This window comes from Stenella coeruleoalba (genome assembly GCF_951394435.1).
Source record: "Stenella coeruleoalba genome assembly, chromosome: 11".
NCBI classification, from domain to species: Eukaryota; Metazoa; Chordata; class Mammalia; order Artiodactyla; family Delphinidae; genus Stenella; species Stenella coeruleoalba.
Genome location: NC_137157.1, coordinates 18,078,900 through 18,099,299, shown reverse-complemented (window position 1 = coordinate 18,099,299; position 20,400 = coordinate 18,078,900). Strand labels below are relative to the sequence as shown.

The 20,400-nt window shown below is 40.4% G+C and overlaps 1 protein-coding gene across 2 annotated transcripts; it reads right to left on the bottom strand.

Moving 5' to 3' along the window:
- Positions 1–2,316: 2,316 nt before the first annotated feature.
- Positions 2,317–7,717, bottom strand: UQCC6 (ubiquinol-cytochrome c reductase complex assembly factor 6). 2 transcript variants are annotated; one of them, XM_079937427.1, is made up of 3 exons: positions 7,610–7,717; positions 7,148–7,265; positions 2,317–3,389 (listed from the first exon to the last, which is right to left on the bottom strand). In XM_079937427.1, exons 2-3 carry the CDS (start codon positions 7,253–7,255, stop codon positions 3,282–3,284), a joined length of 216 nt encoding a protein of 71 aa, XP_079793553.1. In that variant the 5' UTR covers positions 7,256–7,265; positions 7,610–7,717; the 3' UTR covers positions 2,317–3,281. The 2 variants fall into 2 exon arrangements, with proteins under 2 accessions (XP_079793553.1, XP_079793554.1); XM_079937428.1 differs by having other exon boundaries at positions 7,515–7,617.
- Between the last annotated feature and the right edge of the window lie 12,683 nt (positions 7,718–20,400).

The window sequence follows — 20,400 nt, the reverse complement described above, 5'->3', positions numbered from 1 at the left end:
ACTACTTTTAGTCGTAGGACATAAAAATTAAAGCCATCAGGTCGCATTAAATTTGTGGCATCTGAAACTTCTCAGAATCTTCCAATTACAAATTCTAAATTTCCATTGTTTCCATCAGGAAGTGTAAAAAGCAGCATTCTCCCTGAGGTTTTGGTAGAAACAGGCAGCTATGCAGCTATGCCATATACACCTTGCACTACAGCTGTTTAACTGGTCTAAATTATCTGACGGGTTACAGCTGAGCTGTCGTGAACTGTTCCCTCACAGCTTTATTAAGAACTAATCTAGTTCTTTTTTTTTTTTTTTGCGGTACGCGGGCCTCTCACTGTTGTGGCCTCTCCCGTTGAGGAGCACAGGCTCCGGATGCGCAGGCTCAGCGGCCATGGCTCATGGGCCCAGCCGCTCCGCGGCATGTGGGATCTTCCCGGACCGGGGCACGAACCCGTGTCCCCTGCATCGGCAGGCGGACTCAACCACTGCGCCACTAGGGAAGCCCTCTAGTTCTACTTTTAATACTTGGTTTTTGTCACAGGTTTGGTTCTCCAGGAAGCACTGAGATGGAGTTTAGTGTGCAGAATATTTATGAAGGCATGCCCTTAGATGAGCACCTGTGGAAGGAAAGCAAAGGAGACTGCGCAGAAGGAGAAGTCGAGCAGCAACGCAAGTCCAAAACCAGCCTCAGCCAACCGTGCGGGGAAGTGAGCTGAACCGGGGTCCCTCACAGCTGCCGGCCCCTCTGTGCTGTGCAGCTTTGAGCCAGGTGGTGCTGGCTGAGGCCGTCCCTGCAGGAGCTGGCAGCTGAAGGGAGCCCGCTGACAAGCATTCAGCGCTGGGGTGACAAGCCTTTTCCTGGGAATCCGAAGGCCACATTTCTACACCCACCATAATGTCCATTTTTCACAATGGGGTCAGCTTAAAAAAAGGAAAAAATATATATAATATATACCTTGGTTAAAGTTACTTAGAATCAGCACTTACTGAAATGATGGCATTTTTTGCTTTTGGTACATTTGAATTTTAATAGCTATAAAATTAATTTTTCACCTTCATGAAGCCATTGTCTTGTAGGAAATTTGGGTTCAAATCATGACTTTTTCTTGTTGATTTATACTAAATCAAGTATCCTTCCCTGAAGCCTTTGGGAATTCCAACTACTTGCGGAAGTTAGGCACCTTGACTAGAACTACCAAATTAATATTTAGGAAAACATTTTTAAATCCCTTTAACTAAAAAAAAATAGACTTCTTCCATTTTGATATAAAGCCCTTGCAATGGCAGCTGTGGCAAGCTTCACCATTTGTAAAGTGTACCATATTTTTTTTCAAGAAAAATGTATTCAGTTAACGATGCTATGAAATTTGATACAGAGAAGGGAAGACTCGTGCACAAGAGCACAGTAAATAATGTATCAGGAAACAGCAATCAGTCTCAACTAAAAAGTCCACCTTCTGGGGACTTCCCTGGTGGCACAGTGGTTGGGAGTCCACCTGCCAATGCAGGGGACATGGGTTCAATCCCTGGTACAGGAAGATCCCACATGCCGCGGAGCAACTAAGCCCGTGCACCACAACTACTGAGCCTGCACTCTGGAGCCCGTGAGCCACAACTACTGAAGCCTGCGTGCCTAGAGCCCGTGCTCTGCAACAAGAGAAGCCACTGCAATGAGAAGCCCGTGCACCGCAACAAAGAGTAGCCCCCGCTCGCCGCAACTAGAGAAAGCCCGCGCGCAGCAAAGAAGACCCAACGCAGCCATAAATGAATAGGTAAATGAATGAATAAATAAATAAATTTACATTTAAAAAAAAAAGCCCATCTTCCACCTCAGAATCCTGGCCCTTGTTTTCCTAGGGTAGGGTACTGCTCATCTGTCACTGACAGAATTGAAGATTCTCTTTGTGCTGGGAACATATGATAAAGTACCAAATGACACAGAGTAGAAAAGAAAAATTTGGTATATGAGTCTGGAAACAAACCATTTCATTTAGTTGCTTTATACTGTTAAACTAAAAGGGCACTGACTATGGAGAGAAACAAAAGCATTTTGTTTGCACTTAGGAATTTAAGATTTCAACATTGACCCCAAAGATCTCTATCATGTAGCAATCTGGTAACTGGCTAAGAAGTAATAAGCTTAGACATTATCATTAGAAATTCAGAATTTTTAAAAACTTCTTTTGGAAAAACAGCCCTGAACACAGAGCTGACTGCTCTATAAATTACTTTCGACCTGCTTTCATAGACTCAGAAAAGGGCTAACACGTTGGTATTAGTTTCCCAGGGCTGCCATAACAAAGAAACACTAAGTGGATGGCTTAAAACAACAGAAATTTATTCTCTCACAGTTCTAGGGGCCAAAAGTCCGAAATCCAGGTGTCAGCAGAGCCATGTTCACAGACTCTGGGTAGAATCCTGCCCTGTCTCTTCCTAGCTTCTGGTGGTGTCCCCTGGCTTGTGGCTGCATCACTCCAATCTTTGCTTCTGTTATCACCTGGCATTCTCCCTGTGTGTCTGTCTTTACATGGCGTTTTCCTCTTCTTATAAAAAGACACCATTCACATTGGATTAGGGCCCACCCCAATGACCTCATCTTTACTTCATTACAACTGCAAAGACCCTATTTCCAAATACACACTCACAGGTACTGGGAGTTAGGACTTCAACATCTTTTGGGGGGATACAATTCAACCCATAACAATACTCATTTATGTTTATCAGTTATTTTAGAATATAGTTTATAAGAGAAATTAAATGCCAAATGGTGTCTCAAATTTGGGGGTAGAGAACTTGTGACCGTCCAAGTCACAATTGTTTATAATTGTGTTATATATACAACTCTGAAAGAATTTCAAACTTTGAATATTTCAACTGAATTCAGTTTAGTACAAATAGTACTTTCCGATATTTAGAGAAATATTAACTTCTCACCCTAAGCATTCATGGTCAATGTCACTTTTATTATAGTTAATTTATAATTCCCATTTGCCGTTATAGTCAAGCTTATTCAGAGAAATAAACCAGAATTATAAGGGTAGGAGACACTGCAACTGTGTTCTCTCACATGATATTTAAGACTAGGTATCTATCAAACCGCATTAGAGGAGCTGATGATATAAGCTTTGGCAGTTTTCAAGAAACATTAGTCAAACCATAACTAAATCTCAATGCATCGGTTAACATCTGCTGAGCACTTCCTCTTGCAGTTAGCATTGTATTAGTGCTTAAACACAAGTAGTTTGACTCAGTAAATTCTAAAACTACATATTTAATTCTCATAACATTATTCACAGAGTTCTTGGCAGAGACGAATTTTGAGGTTCATGTTGTCTCTCTTTCAGTCCCAAAAGCTCTGTTTTGAGTTCTCCAGGCTGTGGTGGAATTTCAGGTATTGTCTATAAAAAACAAAAATAAAAACAAACAAAATATATAGATACCAATGCTTTCTAAGACTGTAATTAAATGTAACCTGAAAAACCTCAAAGAAAGTAAAAAGTAAAAAAGAACAAAAAGCCTCCAGCTACTCAATGATAAATCTTTATTATGAGAACCTGCAGTCGATCTATGTCACTTTCTAGCCCTCTATTTACAGGACTCTATCATCTGGGCTACGTCTTAAGTCCTAAAGGACTCACAGAGGGAAAGTTTGCATCAGTTATCGATTGACAGATCACGAATTTGAACAAGGCTTTCCACACTGGGAAATTCATTCCTGCACTACTTACTGACCTCTCTACCATGTGCCTGGCACAGAAGACAGATATTAGGAATTAATTCATTTATTCAAAAACAGTAAGTGCCTATTATGCGCAAAGCATAAAGCAGTAGGCAAAAAAATACAAAACTGCCTTCAAGAAAGGTGATTTTGGGGACTTCCCTGCCGGTCCAGTGGTTAAGACTTCACGCTCCCAACGTAGGGGGCCCAGTTCGATCCCTGGTCAGGGAACTAGCTCCCGCATGCCGCAACTATGAGTTCACATGCCGCAACTGATCCCGCGTGCCACAACTAAGACCCAGCGCAGCCAAATAAATAAATAAATATATTTTTAAAAAAGGTGGTTTTGTTTTAACTTGTAACAGCTTTAGTGAGATATAATTCACACACCATACTATTCACCTATTTAAATAGTCAACGACTTTTGGTATATTCACAAAGTTGCACATCCGTCACTATAATAAATTTTAGAACATTTTCATCACCCCAAAATGCAACCCAAACCCATTAGCAGTGGCTCCCATTTCCACACACCACCACCACCACCACCAGCAAGCCATCTACAGACTTGCCTCTTCTGGACATTTCATATAAATGGTATCAGACAACATGTGGTCTTTTGTGACTAGTTTCTTTCACTTAGCATGTTTCCAAGGTTCATCGGTGTTGTCACATATATCAATACTTCATGCCCTTTTAGGAGCAAATAATATTCCACTACAAGCATATACAGGGGAATTCCCTGGAGGTCCAGGGGTTAAGGCTCCACACTTCCACTGCAGGGGGCACAGGTTTGACCCCTGGTCAGGGAACTAAGATCCCGCATGCCACGTGGTGCGGCCAAAAAATTTAAAAAAATAAAAATAAAAGGCTATAAATACCATCGATTTATCCACTCACCAGCTGATGGATATTTATTTGGATTGTTTCCACTTTTTGGCTAAAATGACAGTTCAACTTTGATTTAAAAAAATGTAGCACTTCTTATTTATATACTAAATATATAACCAATTTTTAAGAGTAAAGTGATTTTGGCATCAAAAGTTAGCAATGTCAGCAGAGGTTCTAAATAGCAGTTGGTGTGCGTATGGGTGTGTCTGGACACAACCAAAAATGAATGCTGTAAAATGAGTCCAGAGACTGTGTCTTTTGACCTTCTAAGCCTCCAATAGTAAACAGGTTATAAATTAAGAAAAACAGGACAAGTACAAGTAATGTAAGAGAAAAAGGAAATGCAAAAGGGAAGCTCGAGCAGAAAGCACTCTCTATTCCAGGACGGAGCATCTGCCCTGAGTCTTTGCCTCCTCTTCTGTTTTGATGAGCTGGGCTGGACGACGAGGAAAAGGTGCCCTTAAAGCTTCTCCCTTAAGACAGCACTGAGCACAAGCCCTAGGCAGCCCTTGCGGTCTCCTCTGCTCTAGAATCCACCCAGACCTCTAGCTGCAGAGACTGAAAGACTCCTGCAAAGGCTGGTGGTGGTTACAATAGTGACTATAATTGCTGGAACAATACCAACAGACATAGGTAAAGAACATAAATTCCTTAAATGTTAGTAAAGCCAACAGCCTCCTACACACAGCCAGCCCCGGCCTACAAGTCCCTACAGAGGTGCCCCACTGCCAATGTCACCACCCAATCAGGATGAGGTGGCCTGAGACACTTCAGTATGCCCCTTCTAGAGATTCTGGTTTCATGCTGCCACATCCCAAGATCCAGGTAGCTGCTGGTAACAACCCTTGCATGTTCTGGCTTATGAGATGGGTGAATGAAAGGGCAAATTTCCCAGGGTCAAATCACAGGCATCCCTCCCTTTGTAAAGCCTGTCTGATGTCTATTCCTGCACAAGCTAGAGACCAAACTGCATTTCTGTGTAAGGTTCTAACCCCTTTCTGTCCCCACTAAGTATCCTTGATGCCTCCGTAGAATTCAAAAGAAGCAGTCTAAAGTGGTAAGGAAGAGCTACTGCAGCATTGTTTGTACAAAAGCTAGATACCAGCTAAACGTCAATAGGGAATTGAGTAACTAATATACGGAATATCAATAGTATGAAATACTATTCAGTGGCCAGAAAGAAAAAAGGCTATAAGTAAATCTATTCATACAGACATTAACCAAAACAAGCAAGCCGCAGAGAAATGTGTATATGAATTTCTATTTACATGGGGAAAAACACCCCATAAACTCTATGTGTGTGTGTGTGTATTCAACAACAGTAAAAAGTCTGGAAGGATATGCCAACCAACAATGGTAGTTACCTTGGAGAGCAGATTGGATAAAGGAGGTTATCAGCGGGGGGATTTTCACTTTTTACTCTACATGCTTGAATTCAATTGGAACACTCCAAGGGTGTTGTATTATTTCATTAACAGGTTCAAAAAAGAGAAACACTGAACAGAAAGCCTGGGCTTCAAATCGTCATTAAGCTATGCGACTTCGGGAAATCACCTTCACTCTGCTGAACCTGTTTCCTCTTCCGAAAACCAGAAAAAACACCTCCAAAACTGTAGTGCTAATTCACGGAAATTAGAAACCAACGAACGGTTGGTTCTCTTTGTTACCTGTCCAGAGTCCAGGCAGAAATGACTGCTCCCTGCGCTGTGCTCCACTCTATTCACGCCCACAGCATAACACGGAGCACACTCTTGGAATTATTTGCACTGTACTTCCTTGCCTCCACCTCCTCAGACCATAACTCCTCAAAAGTACCTCTAATTCTCGGTTCTACTTCCGGGAATGCTTATTAAAATTAATTAAAATTCCTCCCTCCTTTGAATGCCTATATTCACTCCTTCCTCATTCAACAAATATTTATTAAGCATCTACTATCAATACATTCTACGGCCTTTTCTAGGTGACTGAGACACAAGAGCGAACAAGACAGGCACAGTCCCTTCCTGGAGATTACATTCTAGTGGAGGAAACAAAGAACAAGTAAAAAGACAAAGGAATAAAATAATTGCAAATCATGACAAGTGCTCTATCAAAAACGAAGGACTGAGACAACGGCAGAGGAGGAATCCTTTGGGGGCTGTACAAAGAACCCTCATTGCTAGAGGAGATATTTGAGCAGAGACTTGACGTTTTGAAGAAGTAAACCAAGCCAATACCTGGGAGAAAAGCATTCCAAGAAGAGAAACAGCATGACCTTGAGCTTGGGACAGGTTTGACGAGTTTGAGAAACAGCAAGGAAGTCGCTGTGGTTGCAAGAGAGGGAACAAAGAAGAAACACTAGAAGATAAGGCCAGTGGCAGACAGGTGCCAGACCGTGTAAAACTTCAAGACTGTGTAAGAGCAGGCCATGTATTGCTCTAACGGCAATGAGATGCCACCACAAGGTTTTAGGTCCCGGGTAGACGTGCTCCTAATTTCAAGATCACTTTTGCTGCTGTGAAAATGAAGTGGTCCAGGAGCGACGCGCGGGGACCCTCCTGCACTCACCAGGTCCGGCCGGTAGTACCGGTGCACCACCTCCGCGCCGGCGCACATGGCCAGGAGGCTGGCGGCGAACATTTTCAGGTAGGACATCCAGGACACGCCCGCGGGCATGGTCGGCAGGCTTAAGGGGGAGGGAAAGCGTGCGATGTTAGAACGTTCCCAGGTCCCCACTAAGCTGTGGGGGTAAACGAGCCCCACTGCAGCGCAGGGGCGGAGTCAGAACACTTGGGTCCTCAACCATGAAACGAGGGCGCTGAGCGCATGAACGCCCCCTGGAGGCGGAAGACCAGAAGGCCGCGGGTTCTTAGTTGGGGTGGCCGGGATTTCTGAGTTCAAAGGCAGCTCTAGCAGAGCGAGCGGAAGGTCGCACCCGAAGATTTCCCGCGAGGCCCAGCAACCCCTGGGAGAAGAAGCACTACAGACCGCACTGCACAGCCTAGGGGTGCGCCCCGGGGGAGACTGTACCTCGAGCTGCACTGGCACTCGGAAGCGGGTCAGGGGACGGTTGAAGAGCGCTCCGGAAACGGAGCGGGCGGCCGCGGACCGGACCGAAAGTGCAGGGGATGAGGCCCGCGCCGGACCGGAAACCCGTTTCACTTCCGGCGTGGGCACGTGACCCGGACGGAAGTGGGATTTTCGGCCAGAGCAAGTGTCTTGTCTTTTTTTTCTTTTTAAACCGATACGCAGACCTTTCCCGGCCCCAGGCTCTCGGCGCCCTCATCATTCCCTCTATAGTTGAATTTTCCTGGCAGATGTCGAGTCTTGACCTCGGCTCTGGCTGGATTCTTGAATCATTTGTGCTTTCGCACCCACAAAGGAGGTTGCTCACGTTTACCACCTTTTAGGAGCGGGTGGAGATTCGCACACTGAGCCACGCGTGCTTAGGTGAGGTCACTCTGGAGTGAGTGAAGTTAAAAGCATTCTCTGTAGTTGTGCCCTGCACGTTCTTTGACACCTGAAAAAGAGCCACGCCCAGACAGCTATGACCTTGTGTTATGGTGCCACTGGAAAATGGAAGAATGAAATCGACATTATTTAATCCATGCGTTTTTAAGATTGTGCTTTGCAGACAAAGACAAATTTATGGTTACCAAAGGGGAAAGAGGCGGGAGGAGGGATAAATTGGGAGTTTGGGATTAAAAGATACACACTACTATATAAAAAATAAACAACAAGGACCTATTGTATAGCACAGGGAACTATATTCAATATCTTGTAATAACCTATAATGGAAAAAGATTCTAAAAATATATATTCTTATATATATTTATATGTATGTATATATCTGAATCACTTTGCTGTACACCTGAAACTAACACATTGTAAATCAACTGTACTTCAATTTAAAAAAAAGATTGTGCTTTGATTATGGATTACTTTTTGTTAAGCAAAAGGTCAATGCAAGACAATTCTGAAAAATCAATCTTTTGTAGATAACATGTATCATGATACATTCACATTTTTAAAACCACTTTATGGCAGTACGTTTGACGTTCAGTAAACTGCACGTATTTAAAGCATACAATTTGATGAGGTTTGACATATTTGTACACCTGTGAAACCATTACTACAATCAAGATTATGAAAACATCCACCACCTCTAAAAGTTTCTTTGCTCCTCTTTCTAATTTCTCCCACACAGCCTCATTTCCTAGGCAACCTGATCTTGTTTTCTGTCACTATAGGTTAGTTTGCATTTCCAGAATGTTAAAGAAATGAAATCCTACAGTATGTACTATTTTTGGTCTGGCTTATTTCATGCAGCACAATTATTCTGAGATTCATCCACATTGTTGCATGTATCAGTAGTTCGCTCCTTTCTATTGCTGAGTATAGTTATACCACAACTGCCTTATCCATTCGCCTTTGGTTGACATTTTGGTTGTTTCCAGTTTTGGGCTAATACGAATAAAACTGCTATGAACAGTGAAGAGTGCCAGAAAGACGCGTATACAGGTCTATGAATATATGCTTCCATTTCTATTGTGTACATTCCTAGGAGTAGAATGGCTGCAGTTACGGTAGGTATATATCTAACTTTTAAAGAAATTGCCAAACTGTTTTCCAAAGTACTTGTACAATTGTAGGTTCCCACCAACAGTATGTGGGAGTACTAGTTTCTCCACATCCTCTCCAACACTTTAATCAGTCTTTTTAATTTTAGCCATTCTAATAGGTGGGTAATGGTATCTCATGACTAATCATGTTGAGAATCATGTGTTTGTATTTTCTTTGAGGGAAGTATCAGTTCAAGCCCTCTGCACATTTTTTAATTGGGTTTTTTTTATTATGAGTATTGAATCTTCTTTATATATTATGGATACAAGTCCATTATCAGATAGATTTGATCTACAAATATTTTCTCCCAGTCTATATCTTATCTTTTCGTTTTCTTAATCTTTTGAAGAGCAGAAGTTTTTAATTTTAATGAAGTCCCATTTTCATTTTTCTCTTTAATGGGTCATGCTTTGGTGTTATATCTAAGAAATCTAACCCAGGGTCACAGATTTTCTCTTGTATTTTCTCCCAGAAGTTTTAGAGATTTAGGTTTTACAGTTAAGTCTGTGGTCCCTTTTTTAAATTAATTTTTATTGTAGTATATTTGCTTTAAAATGTTTTAGTTTCTGGTGTACAGCAAAGTGAATCAACTATATGTATACATATATCCCCTCTTTTTTGGATTTCCTTCCCATTTAGGTCACCACAGAGCACTGAGTGAGTTCCCTGTGCTATACAGGAGGTTCTCATTAGTTATCTGTTTTATACATAGTAGTGTATATATGTCAATCCCAATCTCCCAATTCATCCCTGACCCTCTTCCTCCCCTGGTATCCACACGTCCATTCTCTACGTCTGTATTTCTATTTCTGCTTTGCAAATAAGTTGATCTGTATCATTTTCTAGATTCCACATATAAGTGATGTTATACAATATTTGTTTTTCTCTTGCTGACTTACTTCACTCTGTATGACAGTCTCTAGGTCCATCCATGTCTCTGCAAATTACACAGTTTCATTCCTTTTTATGGCTGAGTAATATTCCATTGTATATATGTACCACATTTCTTTATCCATTCTTTATCCATTTCTTTATCCATTTCTTTATCCATTTCTTTTGTTGATGGACATTTCTTCTGTTGATGGACATTTACGTTGCTTCCATGTCCTGGCTATTGTAAATAGTGCTGCAATGAACACTGGAGTGCACGTATATATATTTTTTTGAATTTTATTTTTTTATACAGCAGGTTCTTATTAGCCATCAATTTTATACACATCAGTGTATACATGTTAATCCCAACTGCCCAATTCATCGCACCACCACCCCCACCTCCCCACCACTTTCCACCCGTGGTGTCCATACGTTTGTTCTCTACATCTGTGTCTCAATTTCTGCCCTGCAAACTAGTTCATCTGTACCATTTTTCTAGGTTCCACATATATGCATTAATATACGATACTTGTTTTTCCCTTTCTGACTTACTTCAGTCTGTATGACAGTCTCTAGATCCATCCACGTCTCAACAAATGACCTAATTTTGTTCCTTTTTATGGCTAATATTCCATTGTATATATGTACCACATCTTCTTTATCCATTCTTCTCTTGATGGGCATGTAGGTTGCTTCCATGACCTGGCTATTTTAAATAGTGCTGCAATGAACATTGGGGTGCATGTGTCCTTTTGAATTATGGTTTTCTCTGGGGATATGCCCAGTAGTGGGATTGCTGGATCATATGGTAATTCTATTTTTAGTTTTTTAAGGAACCTCCATACTGTTCTCCATAGTGGCTGAATCAGGTTACATTCCCACCAACAGTGCAGGAGGGTTCCCTTTTCTCCACACCCTCTCCAGCATTTGTTGTTTCTAGATTTTCTGATGATGCCCATTCTTACTGGTGTGAGGTGATACCTCACTGTACTTCTGATTTGCATTTCTCTAATAATTAGTGATGTTGAGCAGCTTTTCACATCTTCTTGGCCATCTGTATGTCTTTTTTGGAGAAATGTCTATTTAGGTATTCTGCCCATTTTTGGATTGGGTTGTTTGTTTTTTTAATATTGAGCTGTTTATATAGTTTGGAGATTAATCATTTATCCATTGATTCATTTGCAAATATTTTTTCCCACTTTGAGGGTTGTCTTTTCGTCTTGTTTATAGTTTGCTTTGCTTTGCAAAAGCTTTTAAGTTTCATTAGGTCCCATTTGTTTATTTTTGTTTTTATTTCCATTACTCTAGGAGGTGGATCAAAAAAGATCTTGCTGTGATTTATGTCAGAGAGTGTTCTTCCTATGTTTTCCTCTAAGAGTTTTATAGTGTCCAGTCTTACATTTAGGTCTCTAATCCATTTTGAGTTTCTTTTTATGTATGGCGTTAAGGAGTGTTCTAATTTCATTCTTGTACATGTAGCTGTCCAGTTTTCCCAGCATCACTTATTGAATACACTGTCTTTTCTCCATTGTATATCCTTGCGTCCTCTGCCATAGATTAGTTGACCATAGGTGCGTGGGTTTACCCCTGGGGTTTCCATTCTGTCCCATTGACCTATGTTTCTGTTTTTCTGCCAGTACCATATTTTCTTGACTACTGTAGTTTTATAGTATAGTCTGAAGTCAGGGAGTCTCATTCCTCCAGCTCCACTTTTTTCCCTCAAGACTGCTTTGGCTATTCGGGGTCTTTTTTGTGTCTCTATACAAATTTTGTGTCTCTATACAAATTTTAAGAATTTTTGTTCTAGTTCTGTAAAAAATGCTATTGGTAATTTGATAGGGATTTCATTGAATCTATAGATTGCTTTGGGTACTATAGTCATTTTCACAATATTGATTCTCCCAATCCAAGAACATGGATATCTCTCCATCTGTTGGTATCATCTTTAATTTCTTTCATCAGTGTCTTATAGTTTTCTACATACAGGTGTTTTGTCTCCCTCGGTAGGTTTATTCCTAGGTATTTTGTTCTTTTTGTTGCAGTGGTAAATGGGAGTGTTTCCTAAATTTCTCTTTCATATTTTTCATCATTACTCTATAGGAATGCAAGAGATTTTTGTGCATTAGTTTTGTATCCTGCAACTTTACCAAATTCATTGATTAGCTCTAGCATTTTTCTGGTGTCATCTTTAGGATTCTCTATGTATAGTACCATGTCATCTGCAAACAGTGACAGTTTTACTTCTTCTTTGCCAATTTGTATTCCTTTTATTTCTTCTTTTCTCTGATTGCCATGGCTAGGACTTCCAAAACTATGTTGAATAATAGTGGCGAGAGTGGACATCCTTGTCTTGTTCCTGATCTTAGAGGAAATGCTTTCAGTTTTTCACCATTGAGAATGATGTTCGCTGTGGGTTTGTGGTGTATGGCCTTTATTATATTGAGGTAGGTTCCCTCTATGCCCATTTTCTGGAGAGTTTCTATCATAAATGGGTCTTGAATTTTGTCAAAAGCTTTTTCTGCATCTATTGAGATGATCAAATGGTTTTTATTCTTCAATTTGTTAATATGGTGTATCACATTGACTGATTTGCATATATTGAAGAATCCTTGTATCCCTGGGATAAATTCCACTTGATCATGGTGTATGATCCTTTTAATGTGTTGTTGGATTCTGTTTGCTAGTATTTTGTTAAGGATTTTTGCATCTATATTCATCAGTGATATTGTTCTGTAATTTTCTTTGTTTGTAGTATCTTTGTCTGGTTTTGGTATCAGGGTGATGGTGGCCTCATAGAACGAGTTTGGGAGTGTTCCTTCATCCGCAGTTTTTTGGAAGAGTTTCAGAAGGATGGGTATTAGCTCTTATCTAAATGTTTGATAGAATTCACCTGTGAAGCCATCTGGTCTGGGACTTTTGATTGTTGGGAGATTTTTAATCACAGTTTCAATTTCATTACTGGTGATTGGTCTGTTCGTATTTTCTATTTCTTCCTGGTTCAGTCTTGGAAGGTTATACCTTTCTAGGAATTTGTCCATTTCTTCCAGGTTGTCCATTTTATTGGCATAGAGTTGCTTGTAATAGTCTCTTAGGGTGCTTTGTATTTCTGTGGTGTCCGTTGTAACTTCTCCTTTTTCATTTCTAATTTTATTGATTTGAATCCTCTCCCTCTTTTTCTTGATGAGTCTGGCTAATGGTTTATCAATTTTGTTTTTCTTCTCAAAGAACCAGCTTTTGATTGTATTGATCTTTGCTATTGTTTTCTTTGTTTCTATTTCATTTATTTCTGCTGTGATCTTTATGATTTCCTTCCTTCTGCTAACTTTGGGTTTTGTTTGTTCTTCTTTCTCTAGTTCCTTTAGGTGTAAGGTTAGATTTATTTGAGATTTTTCTTCTTTCTTGAGGTAGGCTTGTATAGCTATAAACTTCCCTCTTAGAACTGCTTTTGATGCATCCCATATGTTTTGGATCATTGTGTTTTCATTGTCATATGTCTCTAGGTATTTTCTGATTTCCTCTTTGATTTCTTCAGTGATCTCTTGGTTATTAGTAACGTATTGTTTAGCCTCCATGTGTTGTTTTTTTTTTAAAGTTTTTTTCCCTGCAGTTCATTTCTAATCTCATAGCATTGTGGTCAGAAAAGATGCTTGATATGATTTCAATTTTCTTAAATTTACTGAGGCTTGATTTGTGACCCAAGTTGTGATCTGTCCTGGAGAATGTTCCATGGGCACTTGAGAAGAAAGTGTAATCTGCTGTTTTTGGATGGAATGTCTTATAAATATCAATTAAATCTATCTGGTGTGTTGTGTCACTTAAAGCCTCTGTTTCCTTATTTATTTTCATTTTGAATGACCTGTCCATTGGTGTAAGTGAGGTGTTAAAGTCCCCCACTATTACTGTGTTACTGTTGATTTCCTCTTTTGTAGCTCTTAGCAGTTGCCTTATGTATTGGGGTGCTCCTGTGTTGGGTGCATATATATTTATAATTGTTATATCTTCTTCTTGGATTGATCCCTTGATCATTATGCAGTGTCCTTCCTTGTCTCTTGTAACATTCTTTATTTTAAAGTCTATTTTATCTGATATGAGTATTGCTACTCCAGCTTTCTTTTGATTTCCATTTGCATGGAATATCTTTTTCCATCCCCTTACTGTCAGTCTGTATGTGTCCCCTAGGTCTGAAGTGGGTCTCTTGTAGACAGCATATATATGGGTCTTGGTTTTGTATCCATTCAGCAAGCCTGTGTCTTTTGGTTGGAGCATTTAATCCATTCACGTTTAAGGTAATTATCAATATGTATGTTCCTATGACGATTTTCTTAATTGTTTTGGGTTTGTTTTTGTAGGTCCTTTTCTTCTCTTGTGTTTCCCACTTAGAGAAGTTCCTTTAGCATTTGTTGTAGAGCTGGTTTGGTGGTGCTGAATTCTCTTAGCTTTTGCTTGTCTGTAAAGCTTTTGATTTCTCCATCCAATCTGAATGAGATACCTTGCCGGGTAGAGTAATATTGGTTGTAGGTTCTTCCCTTTCATCACTTTAAGTGTATCATGCCATTCCCTTCTGGCTTGTAGAGTTTCTGCTGAGAAATCAGCTGTTAAACTTATGGGAGTTCCCTTGTATGTTATTTGTCATTTTTCCCTTATTGCTTTCAATAATTTTTCTTTGTCTTTATATTTTGCCAATTTGATTACTGTGTGTCTCGGCATGTTTCTCCTTGGGTTTATCCTGTATGGGACTCTCTGTGTTTCCTGGACTTGGGTGGCTATTTCCTTTCCCATGTTAGGGAAGTTTTCTACTATAATCTCTTCAGATATTTTCTTGGGTCCTTTCTCTCTCTCTTCTCCTTCTGGGACCCCTATAATGCGAATGTTGTTGTGTTTAATGTTGTCCCAGAGGTCTCTTAGGCTGTCTTCATTTCTTTTCATTCTTTTTTCTTTATTCTGTTCTGTGGCAGTGAATTCCACCATTTTGTCTTCCAGGTCACTTATCCGTTCTTCTGCCTCAGTTATTCTGCTATTGATTCCTTCTAGTGTAGTTTTCATTTCACTTATTGTATTGTTCATCTCTGTTTGTTTGTTCTTTCATTCTTCTAGGTCTTTGTTAAACATTTCTTGCATCTTCTTGATCTTTGCCTCCATTGTTTTTCCGAGGTCCTGGATCATCTTCACTATCATTATTCTGAATTCTTTCTCTGGAAGGTTGCCTATCTCCACTTCATTTAGTTATTTTTCTGTGGTTTTATCTTGTTCCTTCATCTGGTACATAGCCCTCTGCCTTTTCATCTTGTTTATCTTTCTGTGAATGTGGTTTTTGTTCCACAGGCTGCAGGATTGTAGTTCTTGCTTCTGCTGTCTGCCCTCTGGCGGATGAGGCTATATAAGAGGCTTATGCGAGTTTCCTGATGGTAGGGACTGGTGGTAGGTAGAGCTGGCTGTTGCTCTGGTGGGAGGAGCTCAGTAAAACTTTAATCCGCTAGACTGCTGATGGGTGGGGCTGGGTTCCCTCCCTTTTGGTTGTTTGGCCTGGGATGACCTAATACTGGAACCTACCTGGGCTCTTTGTTGGGGCTAATGGCAGACTCTGGGAGGGCTCACACCAAGGAGTCCTTCCCAGAACTTCTGCTGCCAGTGTCCTTGTCCCCACGGTGAGCCAAAGCCAGCCCCTGCCTCTGCAGGAGACCCTCCAACAGCAGCAGGTAGGTCTGGTTCTGTCTCCCCTGGGGTCATTGCTCTTTGCCCTGGGTCCCAATGTGCACACTACTTTGTGTGTGCCCTCCAAGAGTGGAGTCTCTGTTTCCCCCAGTCCTGTCAAAGTCCTGCAATCGATTCCCACTAGGCTTCAAAGTCTGATTCTCTAGGAATTCCTCCTCCCATTGCTGGACCCCCAGGTTGGAAAGCCTGACGTGGGGCTCAGAACCTTCACTCCAGTGGGTGGACTTCTGTGGTATAAGTGTTCTCCAGTCTGTGAGTCACCCACCCAGCAGTTATGGGATTTGATTTTACTGTGATTGTGCCCCTCCTACCGTCTCATTGTGGCTTCTCCTTTGTCTTTGGATGTGGGGTATCATTTTGGTGAGTTCCAGTGTTTTCCTGTTGATGATTGTCCGGCAGCTAGTTGTGATTCTGGTGTTCTCACAAGAGGGAGTGAGAGCACGTCCTTCTACTCTGCCATCTTGGTTCCAATCTGGAATGCACGTTTATTTTTGAATTATGGTTTTCTCCAGGTAAGTCTGTGACCCATTTTGAGCTAAACGTTTTGTATGGTCTGAGGTGTGCACCCCAGTCTTGTTTTGTTTGCATATGCCTATCCAATTGTTCTAGCACCATTCGTTGAAAAGACTGTGCTTTCTCCACTGAAAGCATACCTTTGTGGAAAATCTGCTGACCAGTTGTCTATGTATGTATGTGTCTATTTCTGGACTCTATTATTTTCCTTTGATATATTGTTGTCTATCATGATACCACACTGTCTTGATTACTGTTGACTTATATTAAAAATCAGGTAGTGTTAGTCCTCCAATTTTGTTCTTTGTTCTTTCTTTCTCTTTTTTTGTTATATTCACTAGTTTATTTTTTTAGATTCCACATATAAGTGATATCATACTGTTCTTTCTTTTTAAAGAGTTGTTTTGGCTATTCTAGATCTTTGCCTTTCCATATGACTTTTAGAATCATCTTGTCAATTTCTACAAAAAAGCCTACTAGGATTTTGATTGCCGTAATATTCAATCTGTGATCATCTTCACAATATTTAGTCTTCTGACCTATGAACACAATGTATCTCTCCACTTATTTAGGTCTTACTTAATTTCTCTCAGCAATATTTTTGTAATTTTCGGGAAACATCCTTTATCAGATTTATCCCTAAGTATTTCATATTTTTTGATGCTATTGTAAATGGTGTTTTTTCTGATGGCTTGTTGGTAATATATAGAATACAATTGATTGTCCTATATTCATCTTTTCTCCTTCAGCTTTGTTAAACTCACTTATTCTAGTACCTTTTTTGTAGGTTTCATAGGATTGTTTACATTAAACCATAAAATGAACTCTTAATAAATACAGTAAGTTTTTTATAGATGTCATTTATCAAGTTGAGGAAGTTCCCTTCTGTTCTAGATTGCTTAAAGGTTTTTTTTGTTTTTTTTTTTAAAGAAGATGTTGGGCGTAGGAGTTTATTAATTAATTAATTTATTTTTGCTGTGTTGCATCTTCATTTCTGTGTGAGGGCTTTCTTTAGTTGTGGCAAGCGGGTGCCACTCTTCATCGCGGTGCGCAGGCCTCTCACTATGGCGGCCTCTCCCGTTGCGGAGCACAGGCTCCAGACGCGCAGGCTCAGTAGTTGTGGCTCACGGGCCTAGTTGCTCCACGGCATGTGGGATCCTCCCAGACCAGGGCTCAAACCCGTGTCCCCTGCATTAGCAGGCAGATTCTCAACCACTGCGCCACCAGGGAAGCCCTTTTGTTTTTTTGGTTTTTTTTTATCAGAAATGGATGTTGAATTTTGTCAAATCCCTATCTGTATCTATTAAGGTGGTCATAAGGGCTTTTGAAAAATTTGTTAATGTGATAAATCATATAGAATGATTTTTTTCAAACATTAAGGCAACCTTATATTAGAGTCGCTCCTCCATATCCGTGGGTTCCACAACCAGGAATTCAAGCAACCTCAGATTGAAAATATTAACAAAATCCGGAGAGTTCCAAAAAGCAAAACTTGAATTTGCTGCACTCTGGCAGCTACTTATACAGTATTTACATTGTATTTACAACTATTTACATAGCATTTACATTCTATTAGATAATTGTAAGTAATCTAGAGATGATTTAAAGTATATAGGAGAATGTAAATAGGTTATATGCAAATACTATGACATTTTATATAAGGGACTTGAGCACCCATGGATTTTTGGTATCCACAGGGGGGTCCTGAAACCAATTCTCCATGGATACCAAGGGATGACTGTACTTGGATAAATTCCACTTAGTTGTGATGTATTATCCTTGTTATATATTGTTGGGTTTGATTTGCTCAATTTTGTTCAGAACTTTTACATCTATGTTCATGATAGATACTGGTTTGCAGTCTCTTTTCCTGTAGCATCTTTGTCCGCTTTTGGTGACAGGGTAATGTTGGTCTCATGAAATAAGTTAGAAAATATTCCCTCCTTTTCAAATTCTGGAAGAGTCTGGCAGAACTGGTATTATTTCTTCCTTAAATGTCTGCTGGAATTCACCAGTAAAACGATTTGGGCCTGTAGTTTTCTTTGTGGGGAGGTTTTTAACTACAAATTCAATTTCTTTGATATGGGGCTGTTCAGGTTATCTATTTATCCTGACTGGTCTTCAGTAGTTTGTGTCTTTAAGGAATTTGTGCATTTCATCAAAGTTGCTGAATTTATAGAAATAGAGTTGTTCAACATAGTCCCTTATTATTTCTTCATACATGTAGAATGTATAGTTATGTCACTTATTTCATTATTACATTGTTAATTTGTGTCTTCTCTCCTTTTCTTTCCTGTTAAATCTGGTTAGCAGTTTATCAGTTTTATTGATCTTCTCAAAGTACAACTTTTGGTGTCATTGATTCTCTATTGTTTTTCTGTTCTCGATTTCACTGATTTTACACTCTATATTTTCTTTCTTTTGTTACTTTTTTAAAAAGATTTATATATTATTTATTTTATTATTTATTTTTTTGGCTGCATCGGGTCTTAGTTGTGGCACGCAGGATCTGTGTTGAGGCATGAAGGACCTTTCATTGTGGCACGTGGGCTTCTCTCTAGTTGTGGCATGTGGGTTTTCTCTTCTCTAGTTGTGGCGCACAGGCTCCAGGGTGCGTGGGCTCTGTAGTTTGCGGCACGCAGGCTCTCTAGTTGAGGCATGTAAGCTCAGTAGTTGTGGCATGTGGGCCTAGTTGCCCCGTGGCATGTGGGATCCTAGTTCCCTGACCAGGGATCAAACCCACGTCCCCTGCATTGTAAGGCGGATTCTTTACCACTGGACCACCAGGGAAGTCCCTCTTTTGTTTACTTTGAGTTGAATTTGCTCTTCATTCTCTAGTTTCTTAAGATGGAAACTGAGGTCACTTTTTTTAATTAATTAATTATTTATTTTTGGCCGTGTTGGGTCTTCGTTTTTGAGCGCAGGCTTTCTCTAGTTGCAGCGAGTAAGGGCTACTCTTCATTGCAGTGCATGGGCTTCTCATTGTGTTGGCTTCTCTTGTTGCGGAGCACGGGCTCTAGGCATGCAGGCTTCAGTAGTTGTGGCTTGCGGTCTCTAGAGTGCAGGCTCAGTAGTTGTGGCACACGGGCTTAGTTGCTCCACAGCATGTGGGATCTTCCCGGGCCAGGGCTCGAACCCATGTCCCCTGCATTGGCAGGCGGATTCTTAACCACTGAGCCACCAGGGAAGTCCAGAAGCTGAGGTTATTGATTTGAGACATTTCTTCTTTGCTAACACAGGCATTTAATGCTATAAACATATGATGACCAGCTCTTTAGGCTTTGAATAGCCTTCTGTCTGAAGCCCTCCTTCCTCCTCATGCTCTGCTAAGGCTCACATATAGCTCTGAGAGGGTGGACTCTGGAGCCAGGTTGCCCTGGCAATATTCTTGACTCTGCCACTTAGCAGTTGTGTGAACTTGCACAAGTTATTTAACCTCGCTGTCAGTTTCTTTGTCTGCAAAATATAGATAATAATAGTTACTACCTCTAATGGTTAATTTTATGTGGCAACTTAGGCATGTTGCCCAGATACATGGTCAAACATTATTCTGGATGTTGCTGTGAGGATGTTTTTGGATGAGATTAACATTTAAATCAGTGGACTTTGAGTAAAGCAGATTGCCCTCCATAATGTGGGTGGGCCTCATCCAATCAGTTGATGGCTTGAACAGAACAAAAGATCTCCCTGAATAAGAAGGAATTCTCAAGCAGATGGCCTTCTGATTTGAACTGGAGCATTGGCTTTTCCTGGTTCTCCAGCCTGATAGCCTTCAAACTTGAGCTGTGGCATCGGTTCATAGGGTTCTCCTGAGAATTAAAAGAATTAATATATGCAAAGCACTTACAACAGTGCATGGTACATAGTCAGTAAATGTAAGCTGCTGTATTACCATCATTATTATCACCATTGTTATTGTTATGAATGTAACTGTTGTCATCCATTCTCCTTGTTGCTATGAGCTGTTGGCCTCCAAGGCCCCCATATTCAACAGAGACACTGGCACATTATTTAATCTTCCTCTTTAACACCTGTCAACAGGACCAACTACATAATTTGCAGACCCCAGTTCAAAGTAAAAATGCAGACCCCTCGTTAAA

Coding starts and splice junctions, on each gene's coding strand:
- UQCC6 (XM_079937427.1), bottom strand. CDS start 7,255: ATGCCCGCGGGCGTGTCCTGGATGTCCTACCTGAAAATGTTCGCCGCC. Junction 3,390..7,147: donor GGTACTACCGGCCGGACCTG/GTGAGTGCAGGA, acceptor TGTTTTTTATAG/ACAATACCTGAAATTCCACC.